The sequence below is a fragment of the Gambusia affinis genome, linkage group LG20 (assembly GCF_019740435.1).
Source record: "Gambusia affinis linkage group LG20, SWU_Gaff_1.0, whole genome shotgun sequence".
Lineage (NCBI taxonomy): Eukaryota > Metazoa > Chordata > Actinopteri > Cyprinodontiformes > Poeciliidae > Gambusia > Gambusia affinis.
The window spans coordinates 15,210,566-15,232,283 of record NC_057887.1 but is presented as its reverse complement, the minus strand read 5'-3'; the positions used below and the strand labels follow the sequence as shown (position 1 = coordinate 15,232,283).

The window sequence follows — 21,718 nt, the reverse complement described above, 5'->3', positions numbered from 1 at the left end:
CTGTCTCCTATGTAGACAGATAGGTTGAAGTCAAATAAAGTTTCGTGAGCATAAAGTTGCCACAATGCTGCGTCACAATTAACGATGTTAATCAGGTATTAACTCTGAGCAGAAAACACTCCGTCTGGAAGACTAGCTGCTCTTTTTCATCACTAAATCTGATGACACAAAACCTGATCCGTCGCTGCATCAGTGTCTGCAATGCTGCCGAGTCAGCAGAGGAAGGAGGAGGAAGAGGAGGGTGGCTGTGACTCACTCAGGTGGGGATGACGAAGCACTTTTCAATCTCTTCACGACAACAAAATGGCCGTGGGGGCTCGTCATCTTTGCATTAATTAGAAGTAACTTGTTGCAGTGAAGCTGGAAAGCTGATGTGGAAGAGGAGGAAATGACATCACACGTCGGGATTACATGACAAAATGTCAGCTGGTTGGCCGGTTATATAACATGGGTTTGCATCCAGACCAGAGTCGGTCTGAATGTGCAACCAGAGAGGCGGTTAGGGGCGGGGATGCTGCATGGGGGGAGGGGGAGGAATGGTGCAGCATCCAGCCATCTCTCTTCCTCCTCATCCTCCTCATCCTCTCTCCATCTCGTCAGTATCTGCTCTCTCCTCCCGTCTCTCCTTCAGTCTGCGCGCTGTGGTCCTACTGTGCACCGCGATCAGCACTCTGCCAACCAGAGGAGCTAAAACAGGCACGCGCACTCTCAGACATCCCACATCATCACCACCACCACCACCATCATCATCGTCATCTCTGCTGCACGCTCACTGTAAGCACCAGCCAGGCCTATTCAGAGCAGGGGAGCCCAGCCGATCCGTCGCCCACAATGGATGTACTGATGAAAGGGTTCTCCATGGCCAAGGAGGGGATGGTGGCCGCTGCAGAGAAGACCAAAGCAGGGATGGAGGAGGCAGCAGCCAAAACTAAAGAAGGCGTGATGTATGTAGGTATGTAGCCTGAAAAGGAAGAGGAGCGGAAGATGCATTGGATGATGTGTAATAATTTGTTTTGGTTTTCTATCTGGGTGAAAACAAGCGAGAGAAACAGAGGGAGGAGGAGGGAGAAGTGAGCGCCGTCAGGAAACCGCTGCAGGACTGCTGCAGGACTCAGGGTGTGGGGCTGGAAAAGTGGTGATGACAGAATCAGACGGGGTAAAGAAGTTGCATCTGGACGGGAAGAGGTGGAAATCTGGCGTCTGATGGGCAGAAATAAAAAAAAATGTAATTTGATGGAAAGAAAAGGGGGGACACTGCGGAGTCCCGGGATGGTGCTGCAGGCTTTCGTAGCACGAATTCAAGATCAATCGAGTGAAACAGCGGGATGATAAAATCCTGAATGTCGCTTTATGAAACCGTTTTTAAACATTTTGCACCAATTTTTAAACATTTCTCAACCCCTCTTGCTGCTGTTTGCTGCGATTTTAATTTTAGCTCCAGCAGAGACTGCGTCACATCTCAAGGTTACCACCTGAGAGGAGGAGGGGGGCAGATAAGGAAGAGGGGTGATAAAGCAGGAGGTGTGTGAGTGGGTCTCAGTTGTTGGCCGCATCGTCTCTGACGTCAGGTTGCTGCTGCGAAGTCTTAATGGTGGCGTCTGAAAGCAGGAGTCAATGTCAGGAGGTGACAAAAAAGAAGAGCGGCTCTAACTCTGCCTTGTTTGTTATGCGTCTGAAAAATCATCTTTTAAAAGACAAGAACAGGATGCTGCAGATGCTAGAGGGGAAAAAATAAACATGGATCTGAGCAGGGGGAAAAAGAGAGGGAGGAGAAATGAGGTCGCTGAAGTGAGAAGGGTCGATGGCTCTGGTGAAGACGACAGTATCCGCCTGCAGTCGAGTGCACATGCATCAGCCTAAAAATAGACAGTAGCACAAGCAGGGGAGGTTGTACATCTGGGTTATGTGGCTCTTTACCCAGAGCAGCACAGCCTTGAGGGCAGCTGAGAGCATCTGCTGTGATTTGTTTTGCAGTGTAAGTTCTGTAGCATCCCATCACACTTTAGTATTTCTGCCTTTTGTTTTAATTTTTATAGCAAGCTCTATTCTTCTGCATCAAGTTATTGAAACTGAGAGTGAAACTGACAACATGACCAACTTTCTGAGTAATTTAGCTAATAATGATTTGATCAGTAGAGGAAAAGACAGAGTATTAAAATTTCTTCCCCCCGTGGGGAGTCGATTCTTAAATCTGGCCTGCGAATTTCACACTTTTGATCCCAGTAAACGTTCACTATTCACATAAAATTTCAAAGATGTCAGGACTTCATGTATGAAAAATGTGTTTCATTTTCTCAGTTTTCGACAATTGGTTTTCAAAAGGGGAAACAGTTACAGTTGGTTAAAGAAATATGAATCTACAGCTTTGCTTGATAAAGTCGCAGCATTTGATCATCTGCAGCTCAAAGTCTTTAAATAATATTATAGGGATGTCAAACCTGAGCTAGATATCAAATATTTTAATATTTAAATTAGATTTGATTGTTTTTACATATGTTAGTGCTTTTATTGTCATTTTACTTTAAGACTTACATGCAAAGTGCATCATAAATAAATCATTGCAATAGATTACTCTCCACCGAACGCGACACCGTTTGAGATTTAATCTATTCATTTGATCTGTGAAAACATAAAAATGCATTTTAACATTTTTAAAGAAGAAAACTGCAAGAGCAGCCATTGGTTAACAAGGTCTGCATGCAGGGCAGCGGGACAAGTTTCTGTTATAGTAAAACATTCAAATGTGAAGATGACTTTGTTTATTTGATTAGATTTTTTTTTTTTCTTATTCTGAATATTAAGCCTGAAAAGTTCAAAATAATCTCCATAAAATATTAAAGTCTCAATTTGTCTGTATTGCATTTCTTTATAAATTAGGGATTTTTATACACTGGTGTTCTCTCACAGGCTACTTTATTCAAATTTTATTTTTCTAATAATCACGTTTTAGTGGATCGGTCGCAGCTTTCATCAAATCAGGATCACTACAGAGCAAATCCTCTGCTGGGGAAAAAAAATGATTAGAGCTCCATATTTGCATGTTTGATATTAAAATTTCATAAAAATATTCCCTCTAATCCAAGCAATCTTCATTTATTCAGGCAAGACTTAGATTGGGATTATCATTTATGGTCGGGATTATTTCTTGCTCTGATCAGTCGTGTCCTGCGCGTCACCTTCTCCTGACGGTCAGTCGTTTATAATTTAAAACCTCTGAACGTTTATGCAGCTTGTTGTGCAGCGCTGGGACAGACAGCGCCACTCGTAGGGGCTCCTTTGGTTAAACTGAGCGAAAAATGTCTGTTTCACTGCAGTGTGTGTGCGTGTGTGTGTGCGTATATGTGTGTGTGTGTGTGTGTGTGTGGTGTCCTGCAGTACTGCTCCGTATTCAGGCACGTGGATGGCGTACCTCGGAGAGCGTGCAGGGCGAGCAACGGGTGGGGGAGGGGGGACGTGGTGTGGATGCGTGAGGCAGCAAATCGCAGTTTCTGCATCTGTTCCGACGATCCACAGAGAGAGGAGGCTCGGGTTGTTGCTGCTGACCGTGTTCTGCAGAGTTTTCTCTTCTTCTTTCTTATTTCAGAGTAGATATTTTCCGCCATCCATCCGTCATTTCTGCAGATTATGTAACTGGAGTTTAATCTGTCCAGGATCATGCTGCAGAGAGCACAGCGCTGGGGGGAGGAGGGTGGGGCAGGTTTTAATTGTTCGGGAATTTATTAGGAGAGCCGAGCTTTTAAAAGATCCAAATTATAAAAGAATAACTAATAACTAACAGCAAATTGCAGGACAAAAGGAGGCGAGGGGAAGAAAATATTCAGAATATTGAGCAAACACAATCGGTCAGATTACAACCAAACCTCACAAAATCTACCAAATCTCTAGTTTTGTCTTGATATAAAACAAAACTGTAGGAGCTTGTTTTAAGTAAATAATCCATTAGTATTGATGAAAAAGTATTATATCCACTGCCATGTTATTTTATGTAAAGCAAGAGATTTTTTCCACATTATCAGTGAAATTATCTGCCTGTGGAACTAGAACTTTTTCTTCAATATTAAGAAATTATTGTCTTAAAACAAGCTTATATGCAGCTCTGGAAACAATTAATTTAATTTAACAATTAAAACTGGTTTAAATGACCAGTTTCTCTTATTTTACTTTTTATAGGTAAATGTTTGAGTAAAATTAACATTGTTCTTTTATTCTATGAACTACTGACAACATGTCCCCCAAAATCCAAGCAAAAATATTTATTTATTTGCAGATAATGAGAAATGGTCAAAATAATGAACAAGGTGCAGAGCTTTAAGAATTTAAATAATAAAAAAAAAAACAAGTTTATATCAATTTAGAAACAACAAGGCTAATGTTTTAACTCAGGAAGAGTTCAGAAATCAGTGTTTGGTGGAAGGACCACAAGGTTTTTAACGTGTTCAGTGCAGTGGACTCTTCATTTTTTCCAGACCTGTGTTTTTGCTGAAAAGTTATTTTTGTTTTTTGTTTCTAGTATACTAAGATATTTACACAAGAAACTCGACCAAAAATAGTACAATTTTGTGTTTTTGCAATGATCCCAATAGAAAACCTAAACGGTTTTTATATGTTTTAAAGACAAAACTCAAAAATGTGGCATGCTTTTGCATCCAGTGCCCTTTACTCTTGTAAAGATCTAATAGCTAAATATTATGTGTGGTGGAAAATTAAAGCGCACCACTCAGAGTAAACCATCTGCATGATACACGGTGGTAGCAGAATCATGCTGTGGAGATGCGTTTCTTCACTAGGGACAGGAAAGAGAGTCAGAGTGGATGTAAAGATAGATGAAGCTAAATACAGGACAATCCTGAAAGAAAAACGTTTTTTAAAAAATTAAGTTCAAATCCACCTAAATTCAGTTTAATGCAAGTAAAATGTCCAAAACCCCCAAAAGACCTTCAGCTGAACCAGTGGGAAGAGGTGGTTCTACAAAATATTCTTTACAGTATCTGAATACATTATGAGCACACCACACTTTTCAGATTATTTTGGTAAACAATACTCAAAATTAAGTCATCGCATAATCATTAAAATACTCCTTTATTATGAACTAATGTGTAAAAATGTGAAAAGCTTGAAATACTTTTGCAAAGCGTCTTATTTTTATTTATTTCTCCATTATTTTCAAATAAAACCAAGATGAAAACTGTTTGTTAAGAAATAGAAACTGGAAAACAAAATTCTTTAATAGAAAAACAGAAAACTGTGAAATGATGTAATTTTTGTTTTCTTTGGTCTGCAGGAAGTAAGACAAAGGAAGGAGTTGTGTCATCAGTAAACACAGGTAAGGAAAGCTTCATTTGATAACAAATAAAAATGCACTGATCAGGCTTTTTTTTTAACCGGACTGATTTCCAGTTTAAAAACCACAAAATTAACTAATTAATTGCAACAAACATTGACAATGAAAGAAAAATATATATATTCTGCAGTTTGTTTCACAGAAGAAATGGATATAAGTGCAACAGAAAACAAAAGCTTTGAAACTGTATCCCTATCACACCGTTTGTCGCATATATTTTTAATATATTAAAAACAGAAGTCCTGTTTAAAAACACAACAAACAGCATTTAATCTACTCAGCTGATTATACTCAAGGCTGATTATTGGAAACAATCAGTGGGTCAGTGACACTAACACTTAAATTAAAACTGAAGTTTCCTTTCTTGAGATGTTCTGAGAGTGTTTTCAGTTGTATTACACAAAGAAATGTTTTATAAGATAAAAATAGCTTCAATTTTCCCAGAAAACCAGACTATAATCCAGATGAAGGCGTCTCACTATGAAGAACAGGCAGTGTCGTCACTCAGTAAATCAGGATTACCAGCTTTTTCACCCATTAAAATTTTAATTGTTTAAATTATCTGAAAGATTTAACTGAATCAATTATCTAAATCAGAGTCTGACTTGTTTAAAATATGGAATAAAGAATTAGGAATGCAACTCATTATTTGTATATGACTGATTTGTTTGTATACCATTTTGTTTCAAATATTGATATAAATAGATTAAAGTTTTCAACAGAAATCTTCCAGCTCTTATTAGATAGCATTCAAATTACATCCATAAAAAGCTTCGGCTTCACTGAACATCTGATCCGCTCTCCAGGAGAATTGAGCCATTTCGATTATTTGTTTATATTTTTCTTTGCAAAGATGGCGGGCTTTTAAACACTCAAAAATTGCTCTTTGGATTGTAAAGATTAACAATAATCCCTATACTGCGGCTGAGATCGCTATGCTACTAATGAGCACAACAACAAAACCGTAACTATTATTAAATTAGCTGCACTGCGTTTAAAACGTGAACTAAAAGTGTGAGTGTTAGTTGTCCCACTCACCTCTGTCGTTTCTCTCCGTGTCAGTGGCCAACAGGACCGTGGACCAGGCCAACATCGTGGGAGACACGGCGGTCGCCGGAGCCAACGAGGTGTCACAGGGAACCATCGAGGGCGTGGAGAACGTCGCTGCGTCAACCGGGATGGTCAGTCAGGTCAGTTACCATGGTGACGTTTTCTCCATTGAGTTACTGAACAACGACAACTTCTCTTTATGTAATGAGTCGATCAAACTGAAGAAACAGCTACCGTATTTACCCTGTGCGGCTTTTCTGTGGATTTTTCTTCAACCCCCAGGGGGCTCTTTAGCATGAAGTGAATCATTCGAAGTCAAAATTGGAATTCAAAGAAGAAAGCGCTAATTTTATTTTAGAACAAGCACATGCTAGCACTAGGCACGACGGAGAAATTTATTCAAACTCATATGATGCAGCTTTTAAGTTGAGGGCTATCGATCCGGTGTTATGCCGAGAAACGCATGCCTGCCGAGAATTGCATCCCCTGTCGCGGGAGCGCGCATCGCTCTAAACTCTCGCATTTTAATGAGGAAACGGACTGAAATATGACCGAAGACGAAACTTTTAAAGATATTCGTAACAATATCACGTTTCTTAACCATGTAAGCCTTAAAACGGTGGGTTTTATATCGCAGATTAATTGAAATAAATACGGTTTTTACACATTTATTGAGACAAATGAGTCGAACGTTTTTGAGTCAGTGTCTGAAGAAAATGCTCTCCGCATTTGTTTTGAAATTTCCCGATTTTTCTTTTAACATCATATTAGCTTAAAGTATTACAAAACAGAAACCCTTTATGTAAAACATTTTATATCATGCTTAACTGTCTAGTCTATTAATGTAGAGGGGATGCATTTTAATTACTGAGCCTGCCAATATTTGTATCCCCTGTCTATTGTTGATATGAAACGTATAGCAGTAGCACAGAGAATAAGTGTCAATACGTAGAAAAGGTGAAGTCCCTCTTAACTCTTCATTTCTTCAAGTTAGCAGAGGGATGCATTTTTTGACATATCAAATTATTAGCTTGCCAATACATGTAGACCTTATATATTTTCTGCAAATATAATTCTACTGACAGAAAACGTATACCAGCAGTTCATAAAACAAGTGTTATTATATAGAAAAAGTAATTTCACTCTTAACTCTTTATTTCTCCATGTAAGCAGGGGATGCATGTACAGAAAAGCCTATTATTAGCCTGCCAAAATATGCATGGCCTCTCCATGTTCTTCAAATATTATCCTATTGACATAAAACTCATACCAGTGATTCATAGAACATCTCTGATTATGTAGAAAAGGTGAAATCCCTCTCTAATTCTTTATTTCTTCATGTTAGCAGGGGATGCATTTTATGGCAATATGGATGTTAAGCCTGCCAAAATATGCATGCCCTATCTATTTTCCTGAAATATTATCTTATTGATTTAAAACTTATATCAGCAGTTCATAGAAAATCTCTGATTATGTAGAAAAAGTTATTTCACTCTAAACTCTTTAATTATCCAAGTTAACAGGGGATGCATTTTTTTGCAATATGGATGTCGAGCCTGCCAAAATATGCATGCCCTATCTATTTTCCTCAAATTTTATCCTATTGCTATGAAATTCATACCAGTAGTTCATAGAACTACTCTGATTATGTAGAAAATGTTATTTCACTCTAAACTCTTTATTTCTCCAAGTTAGCAGGGGATGCATTTTTTGGCAATATGGCTGTCGAGCCTGCCAAAATATGCATGCCCTATCTATTTTCCTCAAACTTTATCCTATTGCTATGAAATTCATACCAGTAGTTCATAGAACTACTCTGATTATGTAGAAAATGTTATTTCACTCTAAACTCGTTATTTATCCAAGTTAGCAGGGGATGCATTTTTTGGCAATATGGATGTCGAGCCTGCCAAAATATGCATGCCCTATCTATTTTCCTCAAATTTTATCCTATTGCTATGAAATTCATACCAGTAGTTCATAGAACTACTCTGACTATGTAGAAAAAGTTATTTCACTCTAAACTCTTTATTTCTCCAAGTTAGCAGGGGATGCATTTTTTGGCAATATGGATGTCGAGCCTGCCAAAATATGCATGCCCTATCTATTTTCCTCAAATGTTATCCTATTGCTATGAAATTCATACCAGCACTTCATACAACTACTCTGATTATGTAGAAAAAGTTATTTCACTCTAAACTCTTTATTTCTCCAAGTTAGCAGGGGATGCATTTTTTGGCAATATGGATGTCGAGCCTGCCAAAATATGCATGCCCTATCTATTTTCCTCAAATTTTATCCTATTGCTATGAAATTCATACCAGTAGTTCATAGAACTACTCTGACTATGTAGAAAATGTTATTTCACTCTAAACTCTTTATTTCTCCAAGTTAGCAGGGGATGCATTTTTTGGCAATATGGCTGTCGAGCCTGCCAAAATATGCATGCCCTATCTATTTTCCTCAAATGTTATCCTATTGCTATGAAATTCATACCAGTAGTTCATAGAACTACTCTGATTATGTAGAAAATGTTATTTCACTCTAAACTCGTTATTTATCCAAGTTAGCAGGGGATGCATTTTTTGGCAATATGGATGTCGAGCCTGCCAAAATATGCATGCCCTATCTATTTTCCTCAAACTTTATCCTATTGCTATGAAATTCATACCAGTAGTTCATAGAACTACTCTGATTATGTAGAAAATGTTATTTCACTCTAAACTCTTTATTTCTCCAAGTTAGCAGGGGATGCATTTTTTGGCAATATGGCTGTCGAGCCTGCCAAAATATGCATGCCCTATCTATTTTCCTCAAACTTTATCCTATTGCTATGAAATTCCAGTAGTTCATAGAACTACTCTGATTATGTAGAAAATGTTATTTCACTCTAAACTCTTTATTTCTCCAAGTTAGCAGGGGATGCATTTTTTGGCAATATGGCTGTCGAGCCTGCCAAAATATGCATGCCCTATCTATTTTCCTCAAACTTTATCCTATTGCTATGAAATTCATACCAGTAGTTCATAGAACTACTCTGATTATGTAGAAAATGTTATTTCACTCTAAACTCGTTATTTATCCAAGTTAGCAGGGGATGCATTTTTTGGCAATATGGATGTCGAGCCTGCCAAAATATGCATGCCCTATCTATTTTCCTCAAATGTTATCCTATTGCTACGAAATTCATACCAGTAGTTCATAGAACTACTCTGACTATGTAGAAAAAGTTATTTCACTCTAAACTCTTTATTTCTCCAAGTTAGCAGGGGATGCATTTTTTGGCAATATGGATGTCGAGCCTGCCAAAATATGCATGCCCTATCTATTTTCCTCAAATGTTATCCTATTGCTATGAAATTCATACCAGCACTTCATACAACTGCTCTGACTATGTAGAAAAAGTTATTTCACTCTAAACTCTTTATTTATCCAAGTTAGCAGGGGATACATTTTTTGGCAATATGGATGTCGAGCCTGCCAAAATATGCATGCCCTATCTATTTTCCTCAAACTTTATCCTATTGCTATGAAATTCATACCAGTAGTTCATAGAACTACTCTGATTATGTAGAAAATGTTATTTCACTCTAAACTCTTTATTTCTCCAAGTTAGCAGGGGATGCATTTTTTGGCAATATGGCTGTCGAGCCTGCCAAAATATGCATGCCCTATCTATTTTCCTCAAATGTTATCCTATTGCTATGAAATTCATACCAGTAGTTCATAGAACTACTCTGATTATGTAGAAAATGTTATTTCACTCTAAACTCGTTATTTATCCAAGTTAGCAGGGGATGCATTTTTTGGCAATATGGATGTCGAGCCTGCCAAAATATGCATGCCCTATCTATTTTCCTCAAACTTTATCCTATTGCTATGAAATTCATACCAGTAGTTCATGGAACTACTCTGATTATGTAGAAAATGTTATTTCACTCTAAACTCTTTATTTCTCCAAGTTAGCAGGGGATGCATTTTTTGGCAATATGGCTGTCGAGCCTGCCAAAATATGCATGCCCTATCTATTTTCCTCAAACTTTATCCTATTGCTATGAAATTCATACCAGCAGTTCATAGAAAAAGCGTGATCATGTGGAAAATGTTATTTCTTTATTATCGCTATTGCAAGGATACTAAAGGAAATAAATCAGACAATGCAACCTTGGTAAATGTAAAGCATGCACCAACAATTTTCATTTTGGTTTAACGTCAAAATTAAATCACTTTTTATTAAATTCTACAAAAGAATATTTATAACAGTAATTTTTTGGAAAACCAATTATGTCAAGTAAAATTATGTCACATGTTTAAACTGCAAATCCATTGAACTGCATTCATTAAAGGTCCAGATTCCTGCAAACAAAATCTACAAACACATTGCACAGCAGTTGTTTGTGTCGGTTTGTGGGAACTTAACACAGCCTAGGTGGTACCACCACTTGCATCTGTCACATGCAATCTGTAAATAAAAAAATCAAAATGGTCAAGTAACAACATAAAGAATATTTAACATAAATAATGTTTTTAGTTCTTTATCTGTTTACTGAAGGTGATATTGGGTTTAGTCAACATAAAGCCTCTTCTTAATTATCAATATATGCTTGGTAGCCCAATATTTGAGGAGATTACAGCCTGTTCCTGACATGTATGGAGGTAAAAACAAATTCTGGGAACATAAGCAACTGTGTTTAATGTTTTACGACTGTACTTAAAAAAAACCTTTGTATATCTCAATACTTTGCAGCTGTTTTAAGGTATATGGTTTACTTGAATTTAGTTTTCAATGCATTACATTGTTGTCTTACCCACGTCTGATCTTCTTTGTCCTCACTGCCACAGTGTCTGCAGAGTTTATCCACTAACTCTACAGAAAAACAAACCGCAACTGTAAATCAATGTTAGAAAATAAACTTAACGGTAATTTTTTTCCGTTTCTTTTTTATTATTATTATTTATTTATTTTTTTAATAATTACATTTGTTAGTGCTCTTTAGAAAGTTGAACAACAATAATCCTCTGTGTGTGTCTCAGTCTTCTAATCATCCCTTTTTGATAATGTCTGGTCTCATAAACAGATACAAGTAATAGAAACTGCACATCATATTGGCATATTAGGCAAGATCACATGGTGTCTGTCTATTCATAAATTGAAACACATATGTATTTAAGGTATTTTTGGGATTTATGGTAAAAGAAAGTATCACTGAGTGTTTACTTTTTTATAATTTTCTCCAACTTATGCGACTGAAACTATAAAAATGGCATTCAGAAAATGTTAATATGTCTACATATATATGTATGTATGTATATGTTGTGAAAGTTGTCATTTTGTAAATGTTAATTTTATAAAAACACAGTAATGAATATAAAGGTTCACATGATACATCTCATTCCAGTTTTGTACTTTCATAAACTGCAAATCCTTTTTTGCTTTTTATGTTACATTAAAGCTACTCACAAAAGGTGGAATTGTATTCTAGAACAATTTTAAGTTTGTTTATTATGTTTTTTGCATCAATAGTTTTACATTGGGCTTTGTTATGTGTAATTTATTTATAAGAGATCAAGGCCAGGTGTATTGAAATGTTCTTCACTAATTGAATTTGACATAAACACTAACATGATTGTACTTCACACATCTGCAAAGTTCAGTGTTTTAATATTTCTAATTAGATAAAATAGTTGACCTAACACAATTTTTTTTGTGCGTACATGATTTTACACAAAACATAGTATCCCACGCACAAGGGAACTGAATAAAAACATTTCAAGACACCTGATCCTGAAAGAAGTGTGGAAGAAATGTTGAGTCTCATGGTATTAACAGCTTCTGCTGGTGATGGAAAGTTCAGGTCACCCTGCAAACTGTAACGACAAATATATATATTTTTTAAATGGAAAGAAGATAAACAGTAGACACAATACAAAGATAAAATATTTGTCAAAGTCGAGGTCATGACATTTATGAATAATTAAACATTTTTGCTATACTTATTTCAGAATCTTTCCATTGTCATTAAGAGAAATCAACCATGTAATAAAGCAATATAATTCATAAACTACATTATATTTCCGGCAGATATGCACAGTTTAACTTAGCAAAAGCTGTTCATCATCTTAAAAGTTCTACTCATGCAAAATAGCATTAGATTAATAACAATTAATCTAATGCTATTAATCTAATGCATTAGTTGTGATTATTAGACCACCACTTTCATATTATTCTTTTTTCACAACAAAACATCAAAAACATAAACTAGCATGTACACAAATATAGTGATATACAATTCTATCTATCTACAGACATAGATAGATATACATATATGTGGAAAGTGACAGAACAGTGCACATAAAGGTTATATAAATGAATTTGTAAACAGACAATGTTCAACATTACATAGGAAATATAAGTAACTATATATATATATATAAAAATTCCCTTCTCACCCACCGCGGGTGGTGATTCTTCTTCCTCTTAGCTCGGGTCCTCTACCAGAGGCCTGGGAGCTTGAGGGTTCTGCGCAGTATCTTGGCTGTGCCTAGGACTGCACATTTCTGGACTGAGATATCTGATGTTGTTCCTGGGATCTGTTGTAGCCACTGTTCCAGTTTGGGGGTGACTGCCCCGAGGGTCCCGATGACCACAGGCACCACTGTGGTCTTCACCTTCCAGGCCCTCTCCAGTTCCTCCCTTAGGCCCTGGTATTTCTCTAGTTTTTCATGCTCCTTTTTCCTGATGTTGCAGTCACTTGGTATTGCCACATCCACCTATGAGCTTTCCTCTGTTGTTTATCCACCACGACTATGTCTGGTTGGTTCGCCCTCACCACTATATATATATATATATATATATATATATATATATATAGTATATATATATATATATATATATATATATATATATATATATATATATATATATATATATATATATATATATATATATATATATATATATATATATATATATATATACTAAACATCACTTACTTTAAGAGCAAACACACAACATGAAACCACATCTTGCTGGATGTTGAACTGTTTCACATTTCCATCTTGACACTTTCATCCCTTTGCTTCTCATAAATGCCCTTGTTGAGAGGATAGAATGTTAAATTAACATCCTAGTTACCCAATTACGACATTTTTGATTATAATAAACAATAATTGTTCTTGTTTTTCTCACCTTGTTGGATACATGCAATACCATAAAAAGGACCCTGGTCATATAGACAAGTGTGACTTTTAAGTGAATACAATTACTGTATGGAACCATCAGTTGAAATTCTTTCATATTTAATGATGCTGTTAATAAATTAAAGTTTGTAAGAAAGGGAACCATTTACAATTACAACAGTACAGACAATTTTATAAGCATCATTCACATGACATTTTTAAAGACATCATAACTGACCATCTTACATGATAATAATAAGGAATACATCAATTTCATATATAGAGGTCAATAAATAAGGCATGGAGATTTTGGCAGGCTAATAATAGGCGTTGCTGTAAAATGCATCCCCTGCTAATATGGAGAAATAAAGAGTTTAGAGTGAAATAACTTTTTCTACATAATCAGAGTAGTTGTATGAAGTGCTGGTATGAATTTCAAAGCAGTAGTATAACATTTGAGGAAAATAGATAGGGCATGCATATTTTGGCAGGCTCGACATCCATATTGCCAAAAAATGCATCCTCTGCTAACTTGGAGAAATAAAGAGTTTAGAATGAAATAACATTTTCTACATAATCAGAGTAGTTCTATGAACTACTGGTATGAATTTCATAGCAATAGGATAAAGTTTGAGGAAAATAGATAGGGCATGCATATTTTGGCAGGCTCGACAGCCATATTGCCAAAAAATGCATCCCCTGCTAACTTGGATAATTAAAGAGTTTAGAGTGAAATAACTTTTTCTACATAATCAGAGATTTTCTATGAACTGCTGATATAAGTTTTAAATCAATAAGATAATATTTCAGGAAAATAGATAGGGCATGCATATTTTGGCAGGCTTAACATCCATATTGCCATAAAATGCATCCCCTGCTAACATGGAGAAATAAAGAATTAGAGAGGGATTTCACCTTTTCTACATAATCAGAGATGTTCTATGAATCACTGGTATGAGTTTTATGTCAATAGGATAATATTTGAAGAACATGGAGAGGCCATGCATATTTTGGCAGGCTAATAATAGGCTTTTCTGTACATGCATCCCCTGCTTACATGGAGAAATAAAGAGTTAAGAGTGAAATTACTTTTTCTATACAATCACACTTGTTTTATGAACTGCTGGTATACATTTTGTATCAGTAGAATTATATTTGTGTAAAATATATAAGGCCTATATATATTGGCAAGGTAATAATTTGCTATGCCAAAAAAATGCATCCCTCTGCTAACTTGAAGAAATGAAGAGTTAAGAGGGACTTCACCTTTTCTACGTATTGACACTTATTCTCTGTGCTACTGCTATACTTTTCATATCAACAATAGACAGGGGATACAAATATTGGCAGGCTCAGTAATTAAAATGCATCCCCTCTACATTAATAGACTAGACAGTTAAGCATGATATAAAATGTTCTACATAATGGGCCTCTGTTTTGTAATACTTTAAGCTATAATGATGTTAAAAGAAAAATCGGGAAATTTAAAACCAAATGCGGAGAATACTTTCTTCAGACACTGACTCAAAAACGTTCGACTCATTTGTCTCAATAAATGTGTAAAAACCGTATTTATTTCAATTAATCTGCGATATAAAACCCACCGTTTTAAGGTTTACATCGTTAAGAAACGTGATATTGTTACGAATATCTTTAAAAGTTTCGTCTTCGGTCATATTTCAGTCCGTTTCCTCATTAAAATGCGAGAGTTTAGAGCGATGCGCGCTCCCGAGACAGGGGATGCAATTCTCGGCAGGCATGCGTTTCTCGGCATAACACCGGCAGTACAGGAAGGAAATAGAGCCGCTGCACGTAAGCTCGGTGTAAACTGAAACCATGGTTCGGCGTTGCAGACGGAGGGCTGCGCCTTAATAAATCCTGCAGATTTATTAGACCGCTGCCCTCTGCTGCAGAAAACCGAGAGCGGCGGAGATACCAGCGGCTTATAGCCAGGTGCCGTTTATATATGTACTTTCCATTGTTGGCACAATTAATATGACATAAGACCAATTAAAAAAGTTTTTTGTTATGCAAAATGTTAAGTTATGGTCCACACAATTATGCAGAATGTTACTGACTTTACAGTCGTCCAGCAGAGTATTACTGGAGGCACAAAAGGTCTTTGCTCAGGAAATTGGTTGTTCACAGAAGTCTGGATCCAAGCATATCGAATGAAAGGAAAAAGTTTTCCATCAGGAATACAAACTTTTGAAATTTAATTAGTGAAATGAAAAATGCTTTTCAGGAATAAATTAATTTATTGTGATTAGACGAGGACCAGTCTAGTGAGTTATCTTTACTCAGTGTCCATTCCTCTATATTTATTGTTTGTGTGTAATATTACACAAACACACTTTGCATTTGTATTTTTGGATGCAAATCTGTGCTGTTACTTATTTAACTTGTGAACTCCTGACATTTGTTCACCCTTTCTCTGATTTTTCTGTTAACGTTTCTGTCAGACGTTAAATGTTCTCACATTTAACTCTTGTGACTTTTGATCTTGAATGCAAGAAGTTATTTTATTTTATTTCTGTTTTTTGTGGCGTCAGTGTCTCCTGTCTTGTGCATTGTTGTTGTACTTCAGGTCAATTCGCCAATTTGCCATTTCTTCCCACCTACATTCATAATGTACACACAAATAAAAACGTTTCGTACTCATGTACAAAACCACTTAGTATTTGGTTCTGAACTATTGAAATGAATTGTGAATTTTAATAATCGAAATATGCTATAAGTAGAGGATTTTATTTATTCTTTATTTTATCTGAAATAATCTCAATAAGATCTAAAGTGTCTTATTGGCTAAGACAACAACATAATCGTTCCACTTTGAAAACACAAGTTGAAATATGGATTAATTGGATTGGATTAATAGCAGGATTATAGCTTTATAAACTCCAAAAATAAGAACTAAAACCAGAATCTTTTGCAAATCATATTGCTGCAGATTCACTTATCCTAATATTTTCAACCAGAAATTTAAGTAGGTGTTTGAACTGTCTCTGTAGTCATTTGTTGATTAAAGAGACACTTTTATAAATCGTTTTCTCGCACTAAAAAAGATTGTTTCTGAAGTTATTTCTTCTTAGTACATTTCTTCTTAGAAAAATCCAAAATATTTGTAGAAGGATACCTGCCTAATCAAGGGCAAAAAAATCAAGTAGAAGTTTACAAAATCCACATAAAAATGAAACTTGTGTCTGCTACATTTCAACACAATTTACTTAAATAATAAAGAAAATGAAATATGGACCCTTGAGGGACCTTTCTGAATTAGCAAGGATCAGAAAACACAAAAACTGTAACAGTTTGTGTTTTACCAAACATTTATGATCTTTTGAAAACGTTCTAGTATCTACAAGTTTACAGTATTATAGAAAATAATCAATTTATTCTTTTCATACCTGAAATTCTGGAGACAAAAACACCAACATTCAAAATGGTGGAAGGGCGAAATGACCAGGATTTGTTGTTGTTGTTCTCATTGTTTGTTTCATTTGTTTTCCTTTTTTATGCCGTTTGTGTCTCATCTGTGTTTCTCTGGTAGGAGGAGCCCATATATGAGGTACCTACAGCAACATGGGGGCTATAGCTCTACCGGGTTTGGGTTTGGGTGATGAGGAGGCGACGCTCCGCATGCTAACTGATAGCTGCTGGTCTAATCTATTAATTTAAATCTATGGTTTATTGCTGCTTGCTGCAGGTGAGCATCAGGAGTGATGGTTGGAAAGCTGCTGGTCACATTACAGCATTTTGAGTTTAAAACAACAAATTATGTAAAAAAAAAAACAAAAAATAAAAAAAAAAACAGTAAAGCCTTTTGAAGATTTGAAAGCATATTTATGCTCTTAATTTGTAAGGATTACAAAATATTCAAATTAACTGGAAGCAAATTACAACAAAAAGAGGGAAAAGTTGTTGTTTTTTTTAAAAAGTGCCTTGTAAAAGTATTCAAACCCCATGAACTCTGACCTAATATTACTGACCTTTTGGCTGTAGACAAATGTACGCCACACTTTTCAGATTCTTCTTTGTGTAGGGGAAAAATGCATAAATACTTTCACAAGGTATTATATTCTGCTTCTTTTACCTTCTTTCTGCTGCTCACTTTGGTGTAAGGAAACGTTTTACTAAATTATACAAAATCCTTCATTTCTAACCATTATTTCTCCTCCAGCTGACCAGATCAGGTAGTTACTGACACACTAAGTATTTCTTGATATTTTTATCCCCCTTTCAACTTTTGGTTTGCAAACTTAAAAACTATGGCAAACTAACAGCCTAAAATTCACTGAGCATGTTGATTTGTTCCTCCCAGCATGTTTTTCATTCAAACCAGTTTGAAAAATGACATCTTAGTGAAATCAAAACTTAAACATTTGCTGATGCTGAGTCACTGTCTCACTCTTTCATTGTGACAGACAGTAATAATCAACTCCAAATGTTTTTTAAAAATGTTTTTTTTAACCATTTATGTTTTTTTCTCCTCTGCAGGGAGAATATGGAGGGATGGAGCAAGGAGGGGAAGGAGGAGAGGTAAGAAAACAAACCGTGAAATGATGAGCAACAGGAAGTCAGAGTCAGTTCATTTACATATAACATACTAAATTATTTGGTTGGTAATTGTAAGGTCCAGTTTGCAGAGTAAACTGGACCAGAAGCTGCAGATGAATAGAAAAGAATAGAATAGAATAGAATAGTCCTGCATTAAGTGGGAGAATTCACTTGTTACTTCAGCAGAGTAACAAACCATCCCCCGTTTAATATAAAAATATGTAAAATCAAAATAACTGTATACTAATAAAGTGCCTGCAGATAAAATAAGATCAAAATTAAGCAAAAACTTAAAAATCAAAACCTGAAATTTTCAAGTTTGAAGGTCATTTTGATTTAGTGAAAGTGGTGGGGCTGGTTGACCTGTTGACCTTTAAACTTTCATTAATATCTTCAAAGCCAAAGCAGCACAAACAACATTTTCTGCTGCTCCACTCCAGCACAATCGCAGTGGAGTTGATTGCCACCCATTTTGATTTGTACAATGTAGGGAGGGAGAAGGAGGCTGGTTGACCTTTCATGACCTCTGGAAACATTTCTTAATATTTTGAAAATAATAGCAGCACAAACAAAAAAACTTTGCTACACAAACGTTTGACTCCAGTTCTCTCTGATTTGAAGACATCACTCATCGGGGCGACTTCACTCGTCATCATTGACATCTACCATTGATAAGGACGGCCTTTGTTAAAATAGGTGTTTATTAATTCATTTCTAGCAGTCATGTGATGCTTCCATTGTTCTCATTTCTAGGGGTACTAGTCTCCTTCCGGACCCTCCAGCTGCCCCTCGCCTTCCTCGCCTCGCCGTACCAGACTCCAGATGTTCAGCATATTTTTTTGTGACTTTTCGGAACCAAAATCAGAACAGACTCTTCCAGACGCCGCACCTCAGCTTTCCCCTCACCGTCTAACCCCCCTGCAGCCCGTAGCGCCCCGTCTGCTTCCCCGGCCTCACCTGTGTGTTCGTGTAGATAAACCCTCCGCCCCCGTGTCGTTGCCACCCGACTGAGAAATTTCAAAGATCACCCAAACACAAAAAGACACACCTCCAGAAGGTGCCAGCATGAGACACGCACAAACAGAACATAACCATAAATACCAGCAGACCACACACAGGGCAAACAAGTAGCTGTAGGAGATTACAACAGAGAAACATGTCTTAATAGAAGAAAAAGAAGTCAGTGTGAAACCGAAGGAGCTGCATGAGAGGTTGTGCGTGTGCTGCAGGCCGTGTGTCCGTGTTCAAGCTTGTGTGCATATGTTTTCAGCAGGGATCCCCGCATTCAAGAACTGTGCTTCAGTTTGTGGCAGTAGGATGCATGAGCTGACGTTCCCCGTGGTGTTTTCTCTCTCTATAGGGCGGCTGCTATGTGTTGCAAAACGCCGGCTTTGTGCGTATGTGTTCGCTTCAGCATTTAGAAACAGGATTAGCGCAGTAGAAGTGATGAGCAAGTGCAACGTGACGTTATGCATGAGCGTTTTCAGATGTCTGTACATGCCGTGATGTGTTTGTGTCCGCAACGAAGAAAGAGCGTTCAACAATCAGTTATTGTTCGTTTGGTTGGATTTGGGTGAAGAGGTGGAGTCCCTACAGTTCGTACCAACAACAACTGGACAATCTCTGTCTCACCATTAATGTGAAAATGAAAACCAGGAAGTGTCAAACAATTACCGCCTGAACGCTGTAACTCTTTTACAGTTTTCACTTCTCTGTTGAAGCAGTTTCACATCTTGAAACGTGACCAGAACAACCCAAATATTGACCCAAATGGAGGTTCAGGTCAGTAAGTCGTGGTTGTTCTGACTGCAACGTAAAGGATTGTCTGCTTCCAATGAACTGGAGAAGTCTTTTGGTTGAGAGGTAAGAAATTCTTAAAAAAACACGAGAAGTCCAGCTGCCCTTTGATTCGACACTTACAAACTTGTACCAATGATGAACAATTGGATTTAAAATAAACATTTTCCAAAAACAATTTAAATTCTATGCATCAAAAGCAACAAGAGGAAGTAAAATCAAAAACTATCACTGGGTGATAAGCTTGTAGCTTAAATCTGTTTCTGCAAAATATAATTATTTCAAAACTAAAACACAACAAAACAGTAATATTACTAGCATGATGAGTGTTGATTTAATCTCCTGTACAAATAAAATTTTTGTCAGGATATTTTTGGGTTGGTGTTAAAATCACTTTGGCAGAAGAAGAAAAAGATGCTCACTTCTAGACGTAGATGTTCTTATTTCAACAGAAAATACTTTACGGAAAATGTTTAAAAAAATCAAAGAAAAAGAGAAATATTCATCTTTTCCCTCACGTGCGAGTTGAGCTTTAGGAAACCAGTTTGCACGCAATTACTGGAAACATCCAGTTGAGTTTCTGGGTTCATCTACACCAGATATACCAGTGAGTCCAGTTTGATGAAAAGGAGAGGAATAAAGGCTTACGTTTTGTTTTTAGCCAAGCTCTGTGTGGTTATCTACGCTGAATGTGTTCCCTCTCTGCTGTCTAGGCCAGTCGGATAGTCCCCTCCCTGCTGCTGAGCGTCACACCATCAGTCATCGCTTTAAGAGTGTGTGTACGTGTGTTAAAGTAGAGGAGGTTCAGCCAGAAGAGTGTGTGCATTTCTTATTTTTTTTACTTTGAGGTCAACTGAAACAGACGACTGCATGTTGCCTTACAGAACGACACACCCATAAAAACGCACACAGACACTTCAGAGAAAAAGGAACAACACAACACAACACACACACACTAACCCGAGTCACGCACTGTGTTTAAGTTGGCATCACATTGAATTTGCTGATTTTATAAACCGTAAATGTGAAAATAAAAAAGGTTTTGTTGAAATCCAACAATGGCGTCGATGTCTTTATTTGTTATGGAGGAATAAAAATAAATAATGTAAACTGGTAACTTTGGTAACCATTTCCTTTAAAAGGATAGGCACATTATTTCAAGTGGAGCTGTGTGGAGAGCTTATGTGCAATCAGTATCTTACACAATGCCTAAAACTCAATGAGTCAAAGGCAACATCCTTGGGTCAACTTGGTTTCACAAATCAAACAGCTCTAGTGTCTAGAAATAGATTCTGCTATGAGGGAAACTCATATCTGGCAGCATCTTACAGTTAAGATGCAAAATCCAATTTATCTTTGCAATTTACTCAGAAAAATCACAATTTTTGAATCTTGATAACTGGAAAATGAAGAAAAGTGTATAAATATAAAATATTTTTTCCAGACTTGGATATTTTCTTTTGGGATTTTCCTACTTTTTTGATAAAACTAGGGATGCACCGATTACAGATCTTTAAAAAGTCTGACCTTCTGATTCTGATTTTTGGTGATTTGCCTGCAATGTTGCTAAATATAGCAAGAAAGTCACAGAGCTGGCAACAGAGGGGTTACTAACGTTGAACATGCAGACAATCTGGTGTGTTTGTCAGTCAAAATCTTTCACACAGAACAAAAGCAGACAATGATCAATAAGATCAACTTCAGATGCAAGTATCGGCTGATCAGCAATCTCCCAAAATTAAGGAAATCAGGGTTGATTTATCGGTGCATCTCTCGATAAAAAAATCAGAGTAT

The 21,718-nt window shown here is 36.6% G+C and overlaps 1 protein-coding gene across 2 annotated transcripts; it reads left to right on the top strand.

Moving 5' to 3' along the window:
- The first annotated feature begins 288 nt into the window (after window positions 1-288).
- sncgb (synuclein, gamma b (breast cancer-specific protein 1)) lies at window positions 289-20,980 on the top strand. Of its 2 annotated transcripts, XM_044102696.1 has the most exons (6): window positions 475-952; window positions 5,282-5,323; window positions 6,404-6,531; window positions 17,121-17,138; window positions 18,068-18,109; window positions 18,881-20,980. In XM_044102696.1, exons 1-6 carry the CDS (start codon window positions 832-834, stop codon window positions 18,887-18,889), a joined length of 360 nt encoding a protein of 119 aa, XP_043958631.1. In that variant the 5' UTR covers window positions 475-831; the 3' UTR covers window positions 18,890-20,980. The 2 variants fall into 2 exon arrangements, with proteins under 2 accessions (XP_043958632.1, XP_043958631.1); XM_044102697.1 differs by lacking the exon at window positions 17,121-17,138 and having other exon boundaries at window positions 289-952.
- Window positions 20,981-21,718: the final 738 nt, after the last annotated feature.